Source organism: Mauremys reevesii, linkage group 1, assembly GCF_016161935.1.
Source record: "Mauremys reevesii isolate NIE-2019 linkage group 1, ASM1616193v1, whole genome shotgun sequence".
In the NCBI taxonomy this organism is placed as follows: domain Eukaryota; kingdom Metazoa; phylum Chordata; order Testudines; family Geoemydidae; genus Mauremys; species Mauremys reevesii.
In genome coordinates, this window is record NC_052623.1 from 21,822,270 (window position 1) to 21,848,032 (window position 25,763).

General features: G+C 44.0%; 1 protein-coding gene across 3 annotated transcripts in view; it reads right to left on the minus strand.

The window, feature by feature from the left end:
* NARS2 (asparaginyl-tRNA synthetase 2, mitochondrial) overlaps nucleotides 1-25,763 on the minus strand; it is a 77,779-nt gene that overhangs the window by 37,835 nt on the left and 14,181 nt on the right. For all 3 annotated transcript variants that reach the window (XM_039530996.1, XM_039530993.1, XM_039530984.1), the window contains exon 6: nucleotides 12,209-12,309. In XM_039530996.1, the coding sequence (XP_039386930.1) occupies nucleotides 12,209-12,309 (101 nt within the window). The remainder of the gene's footprint in view (nucleotides 1-12,208; nucleotides 12,310-25,763) is intronic.

Sequence of the window (25,763 nt, forward strand, 5' to 3'; positions counted from 1 at the left end):
TTAGAGGAGAGGAAAGTGATCAGGAACAGTCAGCATGGATTCACCAAGGGCAAGTCATACCTGACTAACCAAATTGCCTTCTATGAGGAGATAACTGGGTCTGTGGATGAGGGGAAAGCAGTGGATGTGCTATTTCTTGACTTTAGCAAAGCTTTTGATACAGTCTCACAGCATTCTTGCCGGCAAGTTAAAGAAGTATGGGCTGGATGAATGGACTATAAGGTGGACAGAAAGCTAGCTAGATCGTCGGGCTCAATGGGTAGTGATCAATGGCTCCATGTCTAGCTGGCAGCCGGTTTCAAGTGGAGTGCCCCAAGGGTCGGTCCTAGGGCCGGTTTTGTTCAATATCTTCATTAATGATCTGGAGGATGGCGTGGACTGCACTCTCAGCAAGTTTGCAGATGACACTAAACTGGGAGGAGGGGTAGATACGCTGGAGGGTAGGGATAGGATACAGAGGGACCTAGAGGACTGGGCCAAAAGAAACCTGATGAGGTTCAACAAGGACAAGTGCAGAATCCTGCACTTAGGACAGAAGAATCCCATTCACTGTTACAGACTAGGGACCGAATGGCTAGGAAGCAGTTCTGCAGAAAAGGACCTAGGGGTTACAGTGGATGAGAAGCTGGATATGAGTCAACAGTGTGCCCTTGTTACCAAGAAGGCTAACAGCATTTTGGGCTGTATAAGTAGAGGCATTGCCAGCAGATCAAGGGACGTGATCATTCCCCTCTATTCGACATTGGCGAGGCTTCATCTGGAGTACTGAGTCCAGTTTTGGGCCCCACACTACAAGAAGGATGTGGAAAAATTGGAAAGAGTCCAGCGGAGGGCAACAAAAATGATTAGGGGGCTGACGCACATGACTTATGAGGAGAGGCTGAGGGAAATGGGATTGTTTAGTCTGCAGAAGAGAAGAATGAGGGGGGATTTAATAGCTGCTTTCAACTACCTGAAAGGGGGTACCAAAGAGGATCGATCTAGACTATTCTCAGTGGTACCATATGACAGAACAAGGAGTAATGGTCTCAAGTTGCAGTGGGGGAGGTTTAGGTTGGATATTAGGAAAAACTTTTTCACTAGGAAGGTGGTGAAGCACTGGAATGGGTTACCTAGGGAGGTGGTGGAATCTCCTTCCTTAGAGGTTTTTAAGGTCAGGCTTGACAAAGCCCTGGCTAGGATGATTTAGTTGGGAATTGGTCCTGCTTTGAGCAGGGGGTTGGACTAGATGACCTCCTGAGGTCCCTTCCAACCCTGATATTCTATGAATTCTTCCCTTTACAAAGCTCTTGATTCAGAATAAATACATGTGACTGACCTTTGACATGACATACTTTGAACTTCCATTGAGAGCATCTTTCATCAGAGGAATTTACAATCTATCAATCTAGTTACTGCTTGTAATGCGTGTTAAAACCAAGAGGTACAATTATGATTTAATCTGACTCCCTGCATAGCATAACACAACCCAGATAATTTCACCCAGTTAATCATAGAATCACAGGACTGGAAGGGACCTTGAGCAGTCATCTAGTCCAGTCCCCTGAACTCATGGCAGGACTAAGTATTATGTAGACCATCCCTGACAGCTGTTTGTCTAACCTGCTCTTAAAAATCTCCAACGATGGAGATTCCACAACCTCCCTAGGCAATTTATTCCAATGCTTAACCACTCTGACAGTTAGGAAGTTTTTCCTAATGTCCAACCTAAACTGCCCCCAACTGTTTCAACCCCAGGAGCCCTATTCTTGGCTCAGAGCAAACTATACCCGTTTCTTCTTTTCCTTTGCCTCCTCCTCAGTTTACTTAATTTGCCGCTGTTAGCCTGAACTTTAAAACAACTTCACACTGTTAATTGGTTGCTTTCCACCCCAGCCCCCCCATCTCTCACACTTTTGTTTTTTCTGAAGTTTTAAACAGATCTTAAGATGGTTAAAGAAAACTTAGTTTGATAACATCCTGTCTGGCAAGAAATAACTAATCATTGGTTGTGAAACCCTCATTTCTGTATGTTTTATCTTTATTGCCCCTACTTTTCAGAACGCACTAGCTGTCACCTACAGCCGCCAACTAAAACCTCTCCAGCGCATCATCAAGGATCTACAATCTATCCTAGAGTACGATCCCTCACTCTCACAGAACTTGGGAGACAGCCCAGTCCTTGCTTACAGACAGCCCCCCAACCTGAAGCAAATATTCACCAGCAACTACACACCACACAACAAAAACACTAACCCAGGAACCAACCCCTGCAACAAACCCTGTTGCCAACTCTGTCCGCATATCTATTCAAGGGACACCATCATAGGACCTAACTACATCAGCCACACCATCAGGGGCTCGTTCACCTGCACATCTACCACTGTGATATATGCCAGCATGTGCCAGCAATGTCCCTCTGCCATGTACACTGGCCAAACTGGACAGTCTTTACGCAAAAGAATAAATTGACACAAATCAGACATCAAGAATTGTAACATTCAAAAACCAGTAGGAGAGCACTTCAATCTCCCTGGGCACTCAATAACAGACTTAAAAGTGGCCATTCTTCAACAAAAAAACTTCAGGAACAAACTTCAATGAAAAACTGATGAACTGGAATTGATTTGCAAATGTGACATCATCAAATTAGGCCTGAATAAAGACTGGGAGTGGCTGGGTCACTACAAAAAGTAATTTTCTCTCTGTTGTTACTCACATCTTCTTTCAGAGTAGCAGCCGTGTTAGTCTGTATCCGCAAAAAGAACAGGAGTACTTGTGGCACCTTAGAGACTAACAAATTTATTTGAGCATGAGCTTTCATGGGCTACAGCCCACTTCATCAGACACATCTTCTTGTCAACTGCTGGGAATGGGTCACATCCACCCTGATTGATTTGGCCTTGTTAGCACTGACCTCCCCCCCCAAACTTGGTTCAGCAACTCCCATCTTTTCATGTGCTGTATATTTATACCTGCCTACTGTATTTTTCACTCCATCATCTCATGAAGTGAGTTTTAGCCCACAAAAGCTTATGCCCAAATAAATTTGTTAGTCTCTTAAGGAGCCACAAGGGCAAGTGGGGAGAAGGGAAATTGGAATCAGGCTTGCTAAGGTGGGGGAACAGGGACACAGGCAAGGCTTTGCAGTGTCAGAGCTGGGAAGGGGGATACACGGTAAACGCTCCGCGGGGTCAGAGCTGGGAACGGAACTGGGGAACAGGCTCTATCGGCGCATAGAGATAAGCCTGACTGGTGTGAAGGGCTTGCTTGGAAACGAACCCCAGTAAACATCACATTGTCTGCGCTTCGGCCTTATGGTCTTTTGCTGCTTGCTGTTTGTGTGACAAGAACCAGGGAAGTGGAAGGGGAAAGGGAAAGCCCTCTAACAATGGAGATTCCACAACCTCCAGAGCTTAACTACCCTGTCAGGCAGGAAGTTTTTCCTAATGTCCAACCTAAACCACCCTTGCTGCAATTTAAGCCCATTGCTTCTTGTCCTACCCTCAGAGGTTAAGAACAATTTTTCTCCCGCCTCCTTGTAACAACCTTTTATGTACTTGAAAACTTTTATCATGTCCCCTTCTCAGTCTTCTCTTCTCCAGACTAAACAAACCCAATTTTTTCAAGCTTCCCTCACAGGTCATGTTTTCTAAACCTTTAATCATTTTTGTTGCTCTTTTCTGGACTTTCTCCAATTTGTCCACCTCTTTCCTGAAATGTGGCGCCTAGAACTGGACACAATACTCCAGCTGAGGCCTAATCAGCACAAAGTAGCGCGGAAGAATTGCCTCTCGTGTCTTGCTTACAACACTCCTGCTAAAGATCGCAGAATGATGCTGGCTTTTTTCACAACAGTGTTACACTGTTGACTGATATTTAGCTTGTGGTCCACTATGACCCCAGATCCCATTCCGCAGTACTCCCTCCTAGGCAGTCATTTCCCGTTTTGTGTGTGTGCAACTGATTATTCCTTCCTAAGTGGAGTACTTTGCATTTGTCCTTATTGAATTTCATCTTATTTACTTCAGATCATCCCTGCATCAAGCCCAATAGCGTGTCCCTAAACTAGAGGACATCTTGCCATGCCACCCTTCCACCTAGCCTCTCTCTTGTACTGACCCCAGTTTACAGATGAGTAGAGAGAGGTCAAACAGCTTGTCCAGGTGAGTTGCGAACCTCTGAGCAGAAGTCCCAATTCCCAGGTCCCCTGCTTTAAACACTAAAATCGCACTCCCACCAAATAAAAAAAAGTAATTAAAAATCACTAGAGTAATTACAAACAAGACTGTAGTGTGCAGTAATTGAATTAAAACAGACATGTCATGGCTGCTTTTTATAGCTCCAATTAAGTGTCTGTACCAGTCTAATTAATGGAAGTTAGTTTGCCATCTAATTACAAGAGTCTGTATTATGAGCATGATCCAGACAAATGTTGCACAAGACACTTCATGAAGAGTTTTGTTTTAAAAGGATCCAAGATAAATTAGCCAATTACACCTTACACTTGGTAACTCTTAACAGCAGGGATGCTGAATAGGTACTATACATCATTCATGCATCTGCATCCAAAAGTATTTAAGATTGTATAAGGTAGAGCAATGACGTGCCTGAAGAGAATACAGGAATCATAGAATCTCAGGGTTGGAAGGGACCTCAGGAGGTCATCTAGTCCAACCCCCTGCTCAAAGCAGGACCAAACCCAGCTAAATCATCCCAGCCAGGGCGAAGGAGAGTCCACTACCTCCCTAGGTAACCCATTCCAGTTCTTCACCACCCTACTAGTGAAAAAGATTTTCCTAATGTCCAACCTAAACCTCCCCCTCTGCAACTTGAGACCATTACTCCTTGTTCTGTCATCTTCTACCACTGAGAACAGTCTAGATCCATCCTCTTTGGAACCCCCTTTCAGGTAGTTGAAAGCAGCTATCAAATCCCCCCTCATTCTTCTCTTCTGCAGACTAAACAATCTCAGTTCCCTCAGCCTCTCCTCATAAGTCATGTGCTCCAGCCCCCTCATCATTTTTGTTGCCCTCCGCTGGACTCTCCAATTTGTCCACATCCTTCTTGTAGTGTGGGGCCCAAACTGGACACACAGTACCAAAAAATGGCCTCACCAATGCTGAGTAGAGGGAATGATGATCTCATCTGCTTTTCACCACCACCCCTAGGTCCTTTTCTGCAGAACTGCTGCCCAGCCATTCGGCCTAGTCTGTAGCAGTGCATGATTCTTCTCTCCCTAAGGTGCGGACTCTGCACTTGTCCTTGTTGAACCTCATCATATTTCTTTTGGCCCAATCCTCTAATTTGTCTAGGTCCCTCTGTATCCTATCCCTACCCTCCAGCGTATCAACCACTCCCCAGTTTAGTGTCATCTGCAAACTTGCTAAGGGTGCAGTCCACACCATCCTCAGATCGTTAATTAAAGATATTGAATAAACCCCCCCAGCACCGACCCTTGGGCACTCCCTCATGATACTGGCTGCCAAACTAGACAATGGAACCATTGATCACGTTGAGCCCCCGACCATCTAGCCTTTTTTCTTATCACCCGTCCATTCATCCAGCCCATACTTCTTTAAGCTGGCAAGAATACTGTGGAGACTGTATGAAAAGCTTTGCTGAAGTCCAGAAATAGCACATCCACTGCTTTCCCCTCATCCACAGAGCTGGTTATCTCATCATAGAAGGTAATTAGGTTAGTCAGCATGACTTGCCCTTGGTGAATCCCCATTGACTGTTTTCTGATCACTTCCTCTCCTTTAAGTTCAGGATTGATGATTCGAGGAAGATAATGACCAATGGCTCTGCAATCTCATCGCCAACTCTTTTAGCACTCGATGCAGCGCAGCAGCCCCATGGACTTGTGTGCTCCAGCTTTCCTAAAAAGCCCTAGCCTACTTCTCTTCTTTCTCCACAAGAGAGAAAGGGAATCTCCTTTCACGGGCTGCATAATTAAGAAGCCATTTAAGCATCAAATTTCATCATTCTTTAAGGCAGCATTTCCGAGCCTTCTGAAAGCTAAGCCTTCTTCAGGAAAATGAAACCAATGGGGTCATCTTTCAGCCCTGCTCTGTGTTTTTAAAGCCTACCCCAAAATGAGTGGTCAGTCCCAGCAAATTGTGTAGATCCTTCTAGTGTGATACTACTTCTTTCTTCCATGTTCGGATGAGCAGTGAAATATTGACATTTCAAGTATCACTGACATCTGAGCAGCCAGCAAAAAGAATAGGGCAGTTCACACCTCGGGGCTATTTTTTCAGGCTCTCAGCAAACTTAGGCAGACAATGTTGCATTGTTACACATCAGTCAAGATTTTTAGATTCTCTGTGCAACTAGAACAGCCAGAGTCTTAACCTTAAAGCTGAGACTCTGGAGAATAACTGAGATGTCGATCTGCACCTGTCACCGCAGCTAATACTTCACACCCTCTCGGGGGGGCATACCTAGCATTCTGGGAAAGGGTGCCCTAAGGCGAGCTGCAAATAAAATCTCAGCAGTCCCGTGTGCTTTAGTAATGTCTCTGTTTTTAGGATTACAAAGGGACACAATTTGTGACAAATGTTAGTCAGGTTGCTTAATTATGATGACTATTGTGGCACCACCAAGAAGCCTGTCATTGACCAGCACCCCATTGTGATATGTGCTGTACGAACACAGACTACTATAGTGATGAGGGACAGACACGAACCTGAATAGATGAATGAGTGAAAACACAACATCCATGCCTCAGAGAAATTAACTAGCAGGAACTACATAGGAAATTAGGCAAAAGTTGCGGCAAACTATAGCGGGCCGCATACAGTTAAGGTCTAGACCAGCCTTCTGTTTAAATACAATCAATAGCCAATTTGAAAATGTTGCTTATAAAGGTTACTTTGCTTTTGCACTGAAAAACAGGCCATTCCTGTGTGATCAGACTGAGTGAGTAGGGTGTGGTGAACATCGTCTCAGTCTTTCTCCGGGAGTAAAAGCAGTTCCTGCAGAGTCTTCTTTTTTAAACCAAGTTTCTAGATACTATGGCAGCAAAAGCTAAATACGGTTCCAGCTCTATGCAAGACCTCGTGGGTCACTAAAGAATTTTCAATGAGGCACAGGGAAGAAAGAGAAGTATCTAACACTGTTCCCAACAAACTGTCTGCTCATCCTTATGGCTCTATGCTTGGGAAGAGCAGCTGAGGAACCTCTGCTTTTACCCACTCAACCCAAACACACACTCTTCCATCTTCTCAATAAGCTCTCTTCAATGCTCTTCGTAAGCCCTGCTTTTCTGTTTCTTACTGCTCCCGTTGGATGGTATCTGAACCCAGAGCTATTTCCTGTCTTCCATCCCTGCTACTAATAGACTTCTGAATGTATCTGCCCACTCCTGTTTCCAAAGCAAGCCAGGGCAGGACCTGGCTACGTGGGGAAGATGGAACAGGGTTTTCCCCAAAAATCCTTAGGAACCAGGACAAAGCTCTTGGTTTAAAGGTCAATATATGTCCCCACCCTCAGCTATGGTCATGAACTTTGGGTAATGACCGAAAGGATGAAATTGCGGGTACAAGCGGCAGAAATGAGGTTTCTCTGCAGGGTGGGTGGGCTTACTCTCCAAGATAGGGTGAGGGGCTTGGCTATTCGGGAGAACCTTGGAGTAGTGCTGCTACTCCTCTGGATTGAGAGGAGCTAGTTGAGGTGGTTTGGGCACCTGATAAAGATGCCCACTGGAAGGCCTCCTTTGGAACTCTACTGAGCATGTCCCACTGGGAGGAGGCCCCGAGGCTGACCCAGCACATGCTGGAGGGATTATATGTCCCTGCTGGCCTGGGAATGCTGGGGAACCCCCCAGAAGGAGCTGACACCTGTTGCGGAGGAAAGGGGGGTCTGGTCCTCCCTACTCTCCATGCTGCCGCCGCCGTGACACTCACCAGGAAAAGCGGCATAAAGAAAAAAGAAGTAAGAAGAAGCAGCTTCTGTACCAGATGACTGGAAGGAAGCTAATGTCAGGCCAATTTATAAAAAGGGCTCGATAAGAGATGCTGGCAATTACAGGCTGGTGAGCCTAACTTCATTACCGGGTTAACTGGTTGAAACTATAATGAGGAACAGAATTATCCAACACATAAATGGACATGGTTTGTTGGGGAAGTGTCAACACGGTTTTTGTAAAGGGAAATCATGCCTCACCAATCTATTAGAATTCTTTGAGGGAGTCAACAAATACGTGATAAGGGTGTTCCAGTTGATACAGCGTACTTGGATTTTCAGAAAGCCGCCGAGAAATTCCATCACCAAAGACTCTTAAGGAAAGTAAGCAGCCATGGGATAAGAGGAAAGGTCCTCTCATGAATCAGTAACTGGTTGAAAGATAGGAAACAAAGGTTAGGAATAAACATTCACAATGGAGAGAGATGAACAGCAGGCTCCCCCAAGGATCTGTACTGGGATCTGTGCTGTTCAACATATTCATTAATATTAACAGTCTGGAAAAGGGGATGAAAAGTAAAGTGGAAAAATTTGCAGATGATAACTATCTTGAATAATTTTGTAAGTCCAAAGCAGACTGCTAGGAGTTACAAAGGGATCTCACAAAACTAGGTGACTAGGCAACAAAATGACAGATGAAATTCAGCACTGATAAGTGCAAAATAATGCACAATGGAAAAAATAATCCCAACTCTATAAATACTATGATGGGTTATACATTAGCCGTTATCACGCAATAAAAAGATCTTGGAGTCACTGTGGACAGTCCTCTGAAAACTTTCACTCAATGCGCAGCAGCAATCAAAAAGGCTAACAGTAAGTTAGGAACTATTAGGAAAAATATAGATAATGAGACTGAAAATATCAGAATGCCAGTATACAAATCCATGGTGAGCCCACACCTTGAATACTGTGTCCAGTTCTGGTCATCCCACCTCAAAAAAGGATATAGTGGAACTGGAAAAGATTCAGAGAAGGACAACAAAGATGATCAAGGGTATGGAACGGCTTCCCTACATGGAGACACTAAAAAGATTAGGGTTTCTCAGCTGAGAAAAGAGAATGAAGGGGCATATGATAAAGGTCTATAAAATCATGAATTATATGGAAAAAATGAATAGAGAAGTGTTGTTTTCCCTTACACACAATACAAAAACCAGGGGTCATCCAATGAAATTAACAGGCAGCAAGAGGAAGTAATTTCTCACACAATGCACAATTAACCTGTGGAACTCATTGCCATGGGATGTTGTGATGGCCAAAAGTATAACTGGGTTGAAAAAAGAACTAGATAAGCTAGATGGAGGATAAGTCTATCAATGGCTATTAGTCAAGATGGTCAGGGATTCCACCCCATGCTTGGAGCAACTCTAAACCTCTGACTACCAGAAGCAGAAGATGAGTGGGTCACTCCTTAATTGCCCTATTCGGTACACCAACCCCAAAGCTCTGGCATAGGCCACTGACGCAGACAGGATACTGGGCAAGATGGACCATGGTCTGACCCATATGGCAGCTCTTATGTTACAGTTAATTTCTCAATGAAACTATGATGTACACCTCTACCCTGATATAACGCGACCTGATATAACACGAATTCAGATATAAAGCAGTGCTCCGGGGAGGCGGGGCTGCACACTCCGGCGGATCAAAGCAAGTTCGATATAACGCGGTTTCACCTACAACACGGTAAGATTTTTTGGCTCCCGAGGACAGCATTATATCGGGGTAGAGGTATATCTCCATGACTGATGTTTTTGAGCCCACAGGGACTTCTCACTTGGTCTGTTTTTGAAGATTGAGCTATTTAATAGCATTTCAGTTATAAACCTCAGAAATATGTTGTGCCTAAAAAAAAAAATAAAAAATAATAAGAGGAGCAGGTTCACAGAACAGCTATAGATCATCAAGGATAAATATAGCTCATATAAATTTAGTTGGCATTTGGTCTATTTAAAATGCCTGGAAAAACAACATGTTATTGCAGAATAAAGCATGAAGTTATAAACATACTGTACTACAGTATGTGAGACAAGGCCCCACATTTTTTTCCTTTTTAGATAATGCAGAACATCTGAATGATGCCACTGGAGTAATATTTAGAAGAAAAGACCCAGTATTTGTTCAATTAGTTTTCTGTCTAGTCCCAGAGTAGGCTATGTGCTATTCTGAGAAAAGAGACTAATTTAATGGAGATGTTATTAAGTTAAAATACCATTTCATCCTTATTTGATTTATAGGAATATGTCCTCCAACAGAGGTCATTGGGCATGGATGTAATTTCATCACACACACAAATAAAATCCCACCTTTTCTGAGAGGTGCAGAAAGACACTTCCCCCTTACAAATAACCAGCCTTCTCTCAACTCTCTCATCAGCTCCCCATCCTGCAGACAACTGCCCTGGAGGATACAATAGCCTTAGGCTGTCAGTAAGCTCCACTTCTGTCAGAACAGTAGGAGCAGCTAGTCAGAGAGCATCTCAAGGACACCCTGCCAAGTGAAAACTTAGCGTGAGCACCTCAGCTGACCGGAGCCACTTCGGTGGGCTGTTAGAACCCAAGCCAGAGCGAAGTAAAACTTCCACAGCAAATTATATCCTCAATCTCTAAGGGTGAAATCTTGGCCCTATTGCAGTGATGGGGAGTTCTGCAATTGATTTCACCGAGATCAGGATTTCACTCTTAGTGTTCAATGGATATACGATACTATACAAGTTTTACTTCTCTCTGGCCTGGACTCTATCAGAGGAAGATTGTTTACTGACAGTCAATTAGCTTTGCAACAGCAGCATGAAGTAAGTTATTATACCCAGTTCTTCAATGGGCAAACTGAGGGAAGAGTGCTTCTTGCCCAGGGTCACACAGCAAATACGCACTAGAGACCACATTAGCACCTAAGTCTCCCCATCCTGTTCTCTAACTCAGAGATTTGAAACACCTGACTTGTGGGCTACATCCAGTCTGTGTGATATATTTCTGAGGATGCCATTGAACATTCAATTCTTCAGAACCAAAGCATTTATTAAAAAATAAAGGTTTCTCTCCCCCATGGTTACGAAGATAACCTTCCTAATGTGCACTGCGTGGTAAGCTGACACACTGCTGTCTTTCTGAGGCCTGCTAAATGCTCAGTTTTTACACCAATTTTGTTCAATCAGGAGAAGCACAGACTTAATCAATGCAACGTAGCTATAGTGAGGGCTTGTCTTCGCTTACGCTACTCCAGCTATGTGAATAATGTAGCTGGGGTCAACATAGCTTAGATTGACTTACCCTGGTGTCGAGACACTCTCCAGTCGACTTCACTACTCAAGCTCCCCAAGAAGAGTAAGATGGGTCAACTGGAGAGCACTCTGCTGTCGATTTAGTGGGTCTTCAATAGACCTGCTAAACTGACACCTGCTCCATCGATTGCAGCAGCGTCTCAGTAGTGAAGATAAGTCCTGAGAGAAACACCTTTGTGTCAACAGAATGACACGAACAGGTAGGGAGAGGGACCCATTGGTTTAATCTAACAATTAACTTAAATCATTGTGAAAGCTTAGTGTAGACAGACCCAAGTATGCAGAGAGACTGAAACAGTGGCACTGGTAGGTGTGAATTCTCACATCCCCTAAATTTCAGGGGGTGTTAACACTGAAGGCTAATGACAACACTGCAATATCATCAACTATTCAATTGCTGATTACTTTCACAGCTGGAAAAGGGGAGGTGTTGGAAGCGAAAGTATGGTAAGCATGGGGAGTTCTGCAGGGAAGGAGATGCAGAGGGAAGAAGAGAGGAAGCAAACAAATACAGGGAAAAGGGATAGAAACACAGAAAGGAGGATGGAGAAGGAAGAGAAACAAAGAACAGGAACAGCACTGGCCTAAAGGGAAGCAGATTTCCCCATTGAGTGATGCTGGATGTGATCATAAGGTCCTGGACAAATAACAGATAATGATAATAACTAAGTTATTACACAAAAGTCATGTCCCAGCCTGGATCTCTGTGCCAACCTCTCACTGACCTTCTTCCTGGAGGGGTGGAGGAATCTATGCATCTTAAATTTACACCCCAACTCGTTCTCCAGAATTCAAATGGAATTCAGCTTTCTCCAAACAGCGATTTGGACTCTCCAGCACTGACCACAAAATGTTGCCCAACTGGGTGTTTGGCAAGCACATGGAAGATGGAACATGTGAAACAAAGCCTACTGGACAGAAGCTCTGACCAAGTTTTATGAGACTCCATTAGATCAAGAGAAAAGACTTCCATACCCAGCCATCACTTCCAGATGGAGTTGTCCAGAGACCGTCAGGAAGGCAGGAACATTGAAGAAATGGGAGTTTTCCCCAGGTTCCTGTACTTCATTTGATGTCTGTAAGTCAAGAACACACAACATGCCAGACTATTAATCGACAATTAAGGATCATGGCTCCTAATTTATCACTCATGCCCCTCCTCTGAAAATTACAGGTGCTTCAATCCAAATGAAAAAAAAAAAAAAACAGGACAAGGTCCCATGCTTCCAGGAGTAAAACCATACACCAGGGGCTTGTCTACACCAGGAGCATTGTCTAATTGGTTTTAAAAGTAGTTCAAGGTAAGTCCATTTCAAAATCAGTTTGGGGCCTTTTCTAACTTGGCAATTACCTCCTATTTCAGCATAGCTGCACCACACAAACCCCTATGTAGACAGGGAAAGCCATGATTTGCATGAGAACCCGGGGCTAATCTCCAGTCTAGACAGGGCCTCAGGGTGATTTAAAATGGTATCACCTGTTGTCATGTAAGTGGTCTACAGAACATCTATAGGGGGAGGGGGAGAGAAACCAACTCCAAAGTTGGAAATATACCAAAAAGAGATTCTTAATTGTCTCTTGAGGAGCATTTAGACCAGAGGTGGGCAAACTTTTTGGCCCGAGGGCCACATCTGAGTATGGAAATTGTATGGCGGGCCATGAATGCTCACGAAATTGGGGGTTGGGGTGCGGGAAGGAGTGAAGGCTCCAGCTGGGGGTGCAGGGTCTGGGGATGAGGGGTTGGAAGTACAGGAGGGTGCTCTGGGTTGGGACCGAGGGGTTTGGAGGGGGATCAGGGCTGGGAAAGGAGGTTGGGGCACGGGAGGGGGTCAGGGGTGCAGGCTCTGGACAGCACTTACCTCAAGCAGCTCCCAGAAGCAACTGCATGTCCCCCACTACGGCTCCTATGTGGAGGCATGGCCAGGCAGTTCTGCGCACTGCCCCATCCACAGGTGCCGTCCCTGCAGCTCCCATTGGCCACAGTTCCCGGCCAGTGGAAGCTGCGGGGGCTGCATTTGGGCCAGGGGCAGTGTGCAGAGCCCTTGGCTGCCCCTACGCGTAGGAACTGGAGAGCGAACATGCTGCTGCTTCCAGAAGCTGCGCAGAGCGGGGTAAGCCCCTAAAACTGCTCCCCAGTGGGAGCTCAAGGGCTGGATGAGGCCCTTGGGCAGTAGTTTGCACACCCCTGATTTAGACAGTAGTGGCATGTCAATGTATTTAAGTCTTTAACTTGTTATAAATTGCATATATGGGAGAGTGGAGAGGGACACATGATTTATGGGTGCCTGCCTAGGTTCCCTGTAAGCTGTGTGGCTGTGCAGCCGAGCAGCAGGCTATGTAGGGCCATGCAGGTCCCCTGGCCCGGCCTGGCCCAGCCCCTCCAGAGCAGCTGGGGAGAAGCGCCCCTCCCCCGGCCCAGCCTAGCTGGAGCTGCCGTGGCTGGGGAAAGGTGCCCCTCCCCCCACCCAACCCAGCCAGATCGAGGAGCCCTTCCCCCAGCCCAGCCCTGCCAGAGCTGCCAGGGAAAGGAGCCCTACCCCCGGCCCAGCCCAGCTGGATCTGCATGGCGGGGAGAGGCACTCCTTCCCCCCAGCCCAGACGCTGCTGTGGGAAGAGCAAGCTGGGGGAGTCCTCTCTCTCCACCATAGCCCTGGGAAAGCCTGCACTCCAGAGCCCCTCATCCCCGGCCCCACCCCAGAGCCCACACTCTCCCCACACCCCAACCCTCTGCCCTAGCCCTGAGCATCACCCACATCCCAATCCCCTCATCCCTGGCCCCACCCCACAGCACGCATCCCCAGCTGGAGCTCTCACCCCAGCCCTCTGCCCCAGCTCTGAACCCTCTCCCACACCCTAACCCCTCGGCCCTACCCCGCCACCTGAATTTTGTTGTGCACCAATATGGAGGTGATGTGTGACACATCACCTCTATATTGGTGCACATAAAATTAATTCTGCACATGGGTGGGAAAAAGTAGAGGGAACACTGGCCTGCCTGTTTATATAAACCATGAAGCATGGTTTATAACAAATACACATTCCTATTCCCAATCCCCCACCCCTGCAACAGAATGAACTGCATTATAAACAATTTTCTGTAAGACAACAGTGTGTTCAGCTATTAGAAAAGTACCCAGAAAACTATGCCCCTCCCAATCCTGCACGTGTCTAAATACTCACATGAACAGTCCCATCAAAATCAACAGGACTAGTCAGATGAGTCAATTTATGCATGTGCTTAAGCGTTTACAGGATTGGTGCATTATAAGCACATGACTAGGCCAAATTTTGGTAGAGGCCTGGTTCCTGCTGACTTCAATGGTAGAATACATATCAAGTGCAGGATATGGCCCTTAATACTTTGTTGCATACCTAAGGTTATTAGATGGCTCTGAAATAGTTTACTAATGTGGTAATTGAAAGCAAAAAGACAGACAAGGAAAAAAAGCCATCGAGTGCAGCAGAAAGGAGCTAGGGAGGAAGGTCTTGTGGATAATGCACTGCACTGGGACTCAGGAGAACTGGGTCTAGCTCCCTGGCTGTGCCAAAGATGCCTGGCATGACCTTGGATGAGTCAATCTCTCTGTGCCTCAGTCTCTCATTTGTTCAATGGGAAGGAGCATTTCCTTTATCTTGTAAGACCAAGTTCTTCAGGACACAGACGATCTCTTACTAGGTGTACACTGCTAGGTGGGGCCTTGATTGTTGCTGGTGCCTCCAAAGCATTACTGTAATGCAAATAGCAATAATAAAGAAGTTTACTTTGTAACAGAGGTGGGGGATGCACATTTATATGCCACTGTGGGGCCCTTGGAGAAAGCTAAAAATATTCAGTTCTTCCTCAGTTATACAGGCCTGTAGGACTAGAAGTGGGTTAGCAACAGTCTGAATTTTGCTTGAAGTGTATGTAAATGTAATTTAAGTGTAAGTTATTGCAAGAGAGCATAATTTACACTGTGAGGCAATCAAAAGGCAGGGTTACAGTAGGAAGGGCAACAGAGTATAACAAGGTGCAATGTAAAGCACAGGGAGGGAGTGCCTCTACTCAACCCATTTTACAGACGGGGAAACGGAGACACAAAGAGGTGGAAGCCTGAATTTTCAGTGGTAACCTAATTTCAGGAGATCAGACTGGAACACTTAGGGCCTGAATTTCAGAGGAGCTGAGAACACGCAGCTAACTGCAGCTGTAAATGTTCAGAACCTCAGGGGGTGGGGAGTGGAAATCAGTTCCTAAGTTTTTAAGAAACGGAGGCATCCAAAATAAAGGCTTTGAATTACTTGAAAAGCTGTACAGGACAACAAATCCAGACTCTCCAATCCAGTCCTGAACTTTAAGCACAAGTTCATTCTTTTCCACAGAGATCATGGAAAATAAAATCTTTAAGAATTTCTACCATTAGAATATCTTTGGTTTCACACATCACTGCCATAAAGGCTCAATTTTAAGTCTGATAAGAAAGTGGGGGGAGGGTATTTTCCATCTAAGGCAGGTGCCTGAAGTTTATTAAAAAATGTTTTTAATCAGTGCTATTTTCCTTTCACAGGGAAATGAACTTGATTCTATCAGAAAAGCGCTACAGTAATGAGAAAAAAGAAAATAGAATATTCTATCGAGTCTTCATTGTTATTCTGTGATTGGAATATGGAGCTTATACAGGCACAGAGCCACAAATGACCTTTTCTTCCAGCTCTTGCATATCTTTTCAGGTCATTGGACAATGTGCACATAAAGAAACATCCTGGAAGATTTAGCTGGGCATAGACAACAATTTTATTGGAGGAGGGCTTAGAGTTAAAAAGAAAAGAAAAGCTGTTGGATATTGCTTTAATGAGTAGTTTTGTACCATGATTACATATGTCCACTTTCAATAAAAGGAGAAATTATAATTGTTTCAAACTCAGTATTTCTTTTATTAATGTAATCCCTAATTTTATTTTTTGGGGGAGGGGTGTCTGCGCTCACGTAAAAAATTCAAGGTTTCCTATTAAAGATTCTTAGTTAAGATCTTCTCCCTCTTCCCCCTTCCTCAAGTTTACTCACTAGATTTCTTCACCTTTTTTTTCTCCTTCCTGTTGAAGGCAGATGGTTTCTTCTCCTATTGCTGAAGTTTATTTCATTCTAAAGTACAATATTCCTTCTCCAATGTATCTTTAGGATGAGGCACAGAAGCTCCAAGTGCTTGTGGTCATTAATGATTCTCGAGCTCTTTTCACACAATATGGGTGCTCTGGCTAAATTCCCTCTTGGTTGGTTACATTCTGTTCTACTTCAAATTTCTCCAGTAGCTGGGCATGGTGCTCTACACTTCCTGGACTAAACTGCTTTGTACTGTCGCTGTGCACCATGCAACAACTCGCAAGTTTCACCCTAGCAGCGACCGCACTTCGGTGAAAAAGTGAAGTAAGCCCTATTGAAGTAGTTTGAGATCAGTTTGTGAAATAACCGGTGATCCTTAGGCACTGAAGTTGCTGTGTAAACATAAGGTATCCCCCTGCACTGAGGCAGGATCAAGTATACCTAGACTATCCCTGTCAGGTATTTGTCTTTAAAACCCCCATTGACAGGGATTCCACAGCCTCCCTAGGTAACCTGTTCCAGTGCTTAACTAGACTTATAGTTAGAAAGATTTTCTTCATATCTAATCTAAATCTCTCTTTGCTGAAAACTAACCCAAGTGCTTCTTGTCCTTCCCTCGAGGGACATGGTAAACCATTGATCACTATCCTCTTTATAAAAAAGTTTGTACATATTTGAAGACTTATGTCCCCTCACCACCTTCTCTAAACATTTCCATCTCTTTCCCCCTTTATGCATAGGTCATATTTACTAATTCTCTTATTTTTGTTGCTTTCCTCTGACTCTCCAATTTGTCCACATCTTTTTTACAATACTCCAGCAGAGGCCTCACCAGTGCCAAGTAGAGCAGGACAATTACCTCTTGGGTCTTATATACGACGCTCCTCTTAAAACACCCCATTTGCTCTTTTTGCAACAGCATCACATTTTTGACTCATGTTCTATCTGTGATCCACTATAACCCACACATCCTTTTCTGCAGTACTGCTGCCAAGCCAGTTATTCCCCATTTCAAAATTTTTGGATTTGATTTTTCCTTTAAGTATAGTACTTTGCACTTGCCTTTACTGAATTTCATTTTATGGAATTCACACCAAATTCTCCAATTTATCAAGATCATTTTGAATTCTAATGCTGTCTTCCAGAGTGTTTGCAACACCTTCCAGCTTGGTATCACCTGCAAATTTTATAAGTGTACTCTCTACTCCACGACCCAAGTAGTTAATGAAAATACTGAGCAGTACCAAACCCAGGAGAGACCCTGCAGAGCCCCACTTAATATGTTCTCCCAGCTTGACAGAGAACCACTGATAACTACTCTGAGTACGGTTTTTCAATGAGTTGTGCACCCACCTGATAGTAATTTCATCCAGGCTATATTTCACTAGTTTGCTTATGAGAATGCCATGGGGAACTGTGTTAAAAGCCCTACTAAATGAGCTGACATATTACAAATAGATTGATTTTAAAATAAAATATTCAGAAGTGTTCCTCCGTCACATCATACCTGCCAACACCTGAGTTCAGCTGTTTTCCTTTCCTTTTTTTAAAAAAAGTCACTTATCAGCTCTGACAAAGGAAATACAAAAACCTGAACTCAGAACCTAGGGTGACCAGATGTCCTAATTTTATAAGGACAGTCCCGATGTTGGGGTCTTTTTCTTATATAGGCTCCTATTACCCCCCATCCCAATTTTTCACACTTGCTGTCCGGTCACCCTATCAGAACCGGACAGCTAAGTGCAAGAGGAACAGATTCTGAACTCAGGGGAGACAGCATGGTCTGCAGGAATGTGCAAAGGGGAGGAAGACAGGACACCTGGGTGTTAAAAGCTGGGCACCTAAATAAATGGTCTGCTTTTCAAAGGACCTGAGCAACCACAGTTTCCAGTGCCTTCAAAGAGTGCTCTGGAGGCACATTTCTGAAAACAAGAGTCAGATCACTTATCTGGGCGTAGGATGTGGGTTCAGATGACTAAGATATCCAGCTCTCAAAATTTAGGCCCCTGCATCTATTCCCAGCTTTGCCAAGGACCTGTCACGTGATCTGTCACTGCCTCATTTCCCAGCTTGTAAAATAGAAGGACCTCACGGGGCGTTGCTAGGTTGAGCTCATTCAGGGGTCTAGTACCTTTGAGCTTCTTCAAGCTGCCATTTTTCTTACTAGCTTGGAACCTGTTTTGGTTTTGTTTTTTTTAAAGCTCTGCTGTTCACCTCCAAGACACATGGTCAGCTACCTATATTCTTAGATCAGAGGACAGTTTACCTCCATATAGGCCGTCTTTCGTTATGCCATATTTAAACAGCCAGATTCTCAGCAGGTGTAAAGCTGCACTGCTCCACTGAAATCAACAGAGCTATGATAATTCACACCATTGAGGATCTGCACCTCATTTCTAGACGGTTGCCATTCCAGCAAAACCAGGCCCGTGATATTTTCTTCAGGCAAACCAACTATTTTACGCTCAGATACAAAATATAAAAAAAACCACTGCCTTCTTTTAAAAACCTCTCCCCCAAACTGGCACTCAGATACTTTGGCGATGGGTAGAGTATAAGAATTCAAACAGGTGAATGCTGTAGATCACCCATAAGTTATCAATTTTCCTAACAGAACAAAAACTTCAATTCAATTATGCCCCTTGCTCTTTTATGATACCTAAGGATAAGTAAAGAGAAAAGCCCAACTAAGGACCAACTTAACCTGGGATATTGCAAAAATTTGAATATCACAATATTAGGCTTTCACCACAATTCTGAAAGCAAGAATCCTGCTGAGCATGGGGCTGACAGTCGGAGACCTGCCACTGTCAGCCGCAGGCTCCTGCTCTCAGCCCCGGATGGCCAACAGCGAAAAATCGTGGAAAAGTAATAATGGACTTTATAACTGCAAATAAGAAGATCCATTATTACTTTTCTGCAATTTTCCATGTCTTGTCACAACCAAAAAAATTTTTTTTTATACACAATCATTCCACAATTCAAGTAGGGCCTTATATATAATCCTTTTCAGTAGGATATGAGATACACCGCTACCTCGATATTACGCCACCCGATATAACACTTTCCTTTCTCTTCCTCCACAAATTTAGCCACAATTAAGGGAGGGAAGGGGGAAGATGCAGCAATAGCAGCAGATTGGAGGGAGAAGAGTATGGGGAGCAGATTACAGAGGCCAAAAATATAGTTTTGGCGGGTTTAAATACATACAACCATCTCAGAAAGGAACAAAACTTCCAAGACATGATTGCCTGCGGCTAGCAACTGATAGGCTGTAGTCTACTGACAATTCCGGCTGAATGGTGCTTCTTCAAGCCCTTCCCGTGTAGGTGCTGGCTACACCCACGACCTCCTCTGACAGACTTGTCTTGACACAGTTGCTTGGCTGTTGGGAGGAGCGATTCAGCATCCGTCATCTCCAATCTTTAATCACTTAAGCCTCTAAAAACGGTTTGCTTCCCCCCACCCCAAGAGCTGTTTATTTCTCTCCACCCTCTCTCTAGCACTGTGCCCATTTCTGTTTGGTTTTTTGCTCACATTTTGAAAGAGCTCTTTGATCCCTTTAGTATTTCTGTAAAGCTTTGGGAGTTATCGTGAAGCATTCTGGGCCCAATCCACCTTCCACCACGGTCAATGGAAAGAATTTCATTTTCCTCAACAGGCGCAGGATTGGACCCTCTGAGCATCTCAGCGAGGAGGTATTTTAGGAGTAGAATTAATATAACTTAGCACTTCACCTCTCCAAAGCTTTGCAAACATTCACTGCCCCCCTCACATCCTCCACAGGAGCTGGGTATTACATCCATTTTAGGGCTTGTCTGCATTACAGAACCTCGGCTGGTATAGCTACACCAGTAGAGCCCCCTACTGGAGATGTAGCATACCCAGACAGAGTTCTGGCTGCAAAGCTACACCTCTCTAAGGGTATGGCTACACTTACGGTTTGCAGCGCTGGTAGTTTGCAGCGCTGGTCATCCAGCTGTGTAGGAGCAGCGCTGGTGTGTGGCCACACTCACAGCTACCAGCGCTGGTGTGTGGCCGCATTTGCAGCATTAGCAGCGCTGTTGGGAATGATGCATTATGGGCAGCTATCCCAGCATTCAAGTGGCCGCAACGTGCTTTTCAAAAGAGGGGGGTGGAGTGGGGTCTAGTGTGACAGGGAGCGGGGGGAGAGAGAGAGTGGATTTTTGGAGCCAACACTGTGTGTTTAGCTTCCTGCCTTGAAAAATCAGAACATTTTTCCAACCCCTTAGTCTTAACTCTTAATTGCAAACAGCCTGCAGCCAACACGACTCCCCGCTGTTTCATTCGCTCCCTGCCTGCCTCTCATTTGATTGTTTACAGCCAGGTACAGATTGATCACAGCAAACAGGAGCTTTGTTTGTTTTTTAGATAAGCAGCAACGAGCTCCGCGGAGCTCGTTCACAACAAAACAAAGAGAGGCTGCATAACAAAACAAAGAGAGTAATTTATAAAAGCATTCTGGGATACATCCTTATACCCTGGAGGCCAATCACAGCGCTGGTGTGTGGCCACACTTGATGACCAGCGCTGGAATCCTTATTCCCCATGCCGAGTGAGGTGTACGGCCAGCGCTGCAGCCAGGGAGTTGCAGCGCTGGAAGTGCCCTGCAGGTGTGGCCACTTACTAATTGCAGCGCTGGTGGAGGCTTTCCAGCGCTGCAACTCGCCAGTGTAGCCATACCCTAAAGGAGATTAGCTACACCAGTGGTTCTCAAACTTTTGTACTGGTGACCCCTTTCACACCGCAAGCCTCTGAGTGTGACCCCCCCCCTTAAATTAAAAACACCATTATAAATGCTGGAGGCAAAGCGGGGTTTGGGGTGGAGGCTGGCAGTTCACAACCCCCCCATGTAATAACTTCATGACCCCCTGAGGGGTCCTGACTCTTCTAGGGGCACAGTAATGCTGGCAGGATGGACTGATTTAAATAACTGATTTTAATCATGACATAAATCAACTAGTAGGAAACATTAATTCCAATCATCAATTTTAATTTTGGTTTGCATTTGTACTTTTTAGTTATTTTTCCAAAGAAAAGTTGAGTCTCATTCATCGGTAACCATTAGAACATGCTGATTTGCAACTAAATATAGACTTTACACTAAATTTAGTGCTTTTCTTTTTTGGCTAACCATGAAGACACACTATAATTATACGTATTTACCTAAGCAATTACATAACGTAACTTACATTTACAGTATTAAAAATGCTGAGTAATGCATTTCTTATTTACTAGATTAATTTTACTTGTGATTTGTGTCAAGTTCTACATGGATGGAAATTCAAATTCATTTAAAAATGCACAACAGCGGCATTTTTTACTAGTTAAATACAGGTATCAAATGCGGATACATAAGAAAAAAGTTTACCAGAAAATTTGTAACAAAACACGTTTTGCATTTAAAACTAAATGATTTATTAAACAAAGGAAGTATTATCTGTAGTTAGCGAATTGAACGGATTGTTTCTGGTCACTATGTCCTTCAAGATTTTAGAACTATTAGATCTCATCCTCACACCTAATTTTTATTCATAAATGAGTTTTCTTAATTCTGAATGAACAGGCCATTGAACGGAGTGAACTGAATAAACTGAAATGAAGACATTTTCTCTGCACCCGCAGAGGAGAATACTATTGTCAAAAGCTCATCTAAAACATCAACAAACTCTGGCTCCAGGTCTTATCCAGTGCCTTTTACTATTTCAGTGGTCTGAATTTCATTACAATTTGGTAGTAAACATGTATTTTTTAATTTTATTTAAATAATTTTAACAGATTATAATAATTTAGGCCATAACATATGTTGTCAATTTCTAATATTTAAAAAAAACAACTGTATTTAATTTAAATTAAAAAATCTGATTTAAATTAAAAGAAAATAATTTTTTATTTACCCTCAGACCTATGGATATATTACTCTGACTCGAGGCTATTTGCTTTAAGACCAATAAAACACTTGATTCTACAATGTACTCCTTACAATTCTAACGGTAGAAGAGGACAGAGAAAAAGAATCGAAAGGACTACAGGAGTCATTCCTCCAGTCTGGAAATGAGAGGCTATTAAAGCTTGACAAGAGGCAGAATTTTAATCCCTGCCTAAATTGCTCATCTATCACCTTTTTAGGGTATGTCTTCACTGCATAGCTAACCACGGCTCTAGCTCAAACCCCACTATTATCCACACAGAAAACCCTCTCACTGGGCTTTGGAGGTGCTTTAAGTCAGGGCTCATTTACCCAGCTGGGTTTGTGGGTCAGCATCCCAGATCCACTTTAATTAGGGTGGGAAGCTTGCAACTTTCCAGGGAGGCTGCAGTCCAAATCAGTGGAATGATGAGTCCTCCAATGCCATCCTGCAATTCCTCACCAAAGGACAGGCAAGTTCTCGTGCAATTGACTGGAAAAGAATCCCAGGCTGTTTCAACACAGAGAACTATGAGATATGCCCCTAGGCACACACAAGCAAGTGCAGAAATGGAGTGGACACAGTAACAGGGGTAGGGCTTTGCTGTGGGAATGCTCAGACCTGGGCTAGGCTAACCCAGAGACTCAGGCCCAGGTGCCAGTCATGCAGGTTAACTCTGCAGTGGAGACACATCCCTATAGTGAAAGCTGAGAGAGTCGGCTATTTAAAATACAAACAGAGCCTGTGAGGCAAGGCCTAACTGACTGAGTTGTATCCTACTGCATAACAGTATCCCATTTGTTCACTGGCTTGGCTGAGGTAATCTCTCTAAGGTACTGATTAGATGTATAGGTATAGAGGGGTTAGGTACAGACTACCAGCTTGTGGATCAAGCAGAAATTTTGGTTGTGAGGAATGGGACAGACCAATATTAGCTTGGCATGAGCTCCAACTTTTGCTGAAAACCCTCCGACATCCCAGCATGAGGCAACCATAAAAGGTTGTTACAAGGAGGAGGGAGAAAAATTGTTCTCCTTAACCTCTGAGGATAGGACAAGAAGCAATGGGCTTAAATTGCAGCAAAGGTGGTTTAGGTTGGACATTAGGAAAAACTTCCTACCTGTCAAGGTGGTTAACCACTAGAATACATTGCCTAGGGATGTTGTGGAATCTCCGTCATTGGAGATTTTTAAGAGCAGGTGAGACAATGGTCTAGACAATACTTAGTCTTGTCATGAGAGCAGGGGACTGGACTACATGACCTCTTGAGGTCCCTTCCAGTCCTACAAGTCTTTGATAACCAAAGAGCCTCGCCTCTGGAATCAGTTCCCAAACATGACAGCTCCACTACTGGCTGGAAGGGAAACATTTGTCAGACACTCACTGCATCTACATTAAGCTACTTTTGCTGAGGTTAATCTATTGGGGAAAATTGTGACTATGTTCCCTGTGATGTCAATAGGGTTTGTTTTGGATGTACTGAAGGAAAGGTAAGGAGTTAATGTCTAGATCTAAAGTTACAGAGGCATATTTATTATAGGTTTCATCCCATCCCATGTTAAGTAAGGACATCCTCATATTGCTAGAAGAATGGGGAAGCGGTTATGTGGTGGCTACTTCTTGACAGGACAATACACACTGACAGCACGTAATCTCTGGCCAAGTTCTTGAGATGACCAGTACTTGGATAGTTTATGTGGTTCATAATGAGCTAAAGCTGATTTGGATGCAGGAAGAAAATGTAGCAATATATACTAATTGTGGGTGGAGGTTGCCTGACATAATTCCTTTAAAAACTGTGCTACCGTAATTGGTCCAGGTAAACTCCCAAGTTATCCCAATCCTCAATCACGTGGGATGTGAATTATCCCAAGATCACTAGTGTCCCATGACATTATAGTTTTGCTTTTCTGCAATGCCACATTTCAGATACATCACTCCAAGTCATTTGGATAAATGGGGTTGAACTGACATTTAAATCAATCAGTATTATTAAATTATTGCTATTGTAATAGCGCCTAAACAGTGCTCCAGTCAGGAACCAGGCCCAACTGTACTAGGCCTGGCATGAACATATAGGATACAATGTGATCCCTACCCTGGAGAGTTTACAATCTAAGGTCTTGGAACCTACCAACTGACCCACCCTGAGGGACCCCAGTGACTGTGTAGTCACATTAATATAAATGGAGCTCAGCACAAGGGTTAGAGTCTGGCTGAATGGGACAGCTTGCCAGGAGGCGGTCTAATTTCATACACCCAAATTGTGTCTCCTATGTTCTCTGTTTTCCTGAATTTGCCCCGACTGTCTTCAGAGCCACCAGCTACTTATCTGCAGTAAATTGCATAGTAATTAAGTTGAGGGGGCGTCTCTGCAGTTCATGACACGTACAACTTCTCTGTATCTTCTCAGCTTCCCCTCTCCTTTTGTTTTTGTCTTCAAATTTTTACGAATTCCTTAAATAAAATAATTTTCCAAACAAGACAGAAAAGGATCCACACACGCAGCACAAGTATGAGAACATCCCACCAAAACTATGTACAAACTAATCAGTGTACACCAACCCAAACAAAACAATACGGAAGCTGCACATAGAATCATAGGACTGGAAGGGACCTCAAGAGGTCATCTAGTTCAGTCCCCTGCACCCATGGCAGGACTAAGTATTATATAGACCATCCCTGACAGGTGTTTGTCTAACCTGCTCTTAAAAATCTCCAATGATGGAGATTCCACAACTTCCCTAAGCAATTTATTGCAGTTCTTAACCACCCTGACAGTTAGGAAGTTTGTCCCTAATGTCCAACCTAAACCTCCCATGCTGAAATTTAAGGCCATTGCTTCTTGTCCTATCCTCAGAGGTTAAGAACAAGAATTTTAATCTCTCCTCCTTGTAACAACCTTTTATGTACTTGAAAACTGTTATGTCCCCTCTCAGTCTTCTCTTTTCCAGACTAAACATGTAAACAAATCCAAATCCAATGGGATTAAAAAGGTCTAAAAACCCGAGGACTATATGCCTTTAAATTCCTCAGATCTTCTTTCTAAAGCAGGGAGTTATTGTTCCATCTCTCTAAAAATCTCCTCTAAAAATGTATCTATTCTCCCTTAGCCTTTCTCCCTACCATCTCTGAGGGAATGCATGACCCTGGTCAGCTACCAGACGACATAAATTGGAGGATTAAACCTCCCAGTTAGAGGAAAATAGATATGAAAGATGGTGAATTGGGAGGTAAAAGCACCCTCCAGTAGAGTCCAGAGGTCACAGCTCCAGTACCTTCTACCTTTTCCCAGGAACAGGAGAGCTAAAGGATATGATTTTTGTCAGTTTCAGTGTTGCCTAAGGGAGTTAAGCAACAGCAGAGAAATTGAGCAGAATCTAGTCAGTTTTACTTGCCTACTGCTTGAAGACTATGAGCAACAGCAGATGCACTAGAGGTGATGAAAGGGGCAGGCAGCAACTTTACATTGGTTTATATCCCAGTCACATGTGGAACAAACTTCAAAATCAAAAGCTAC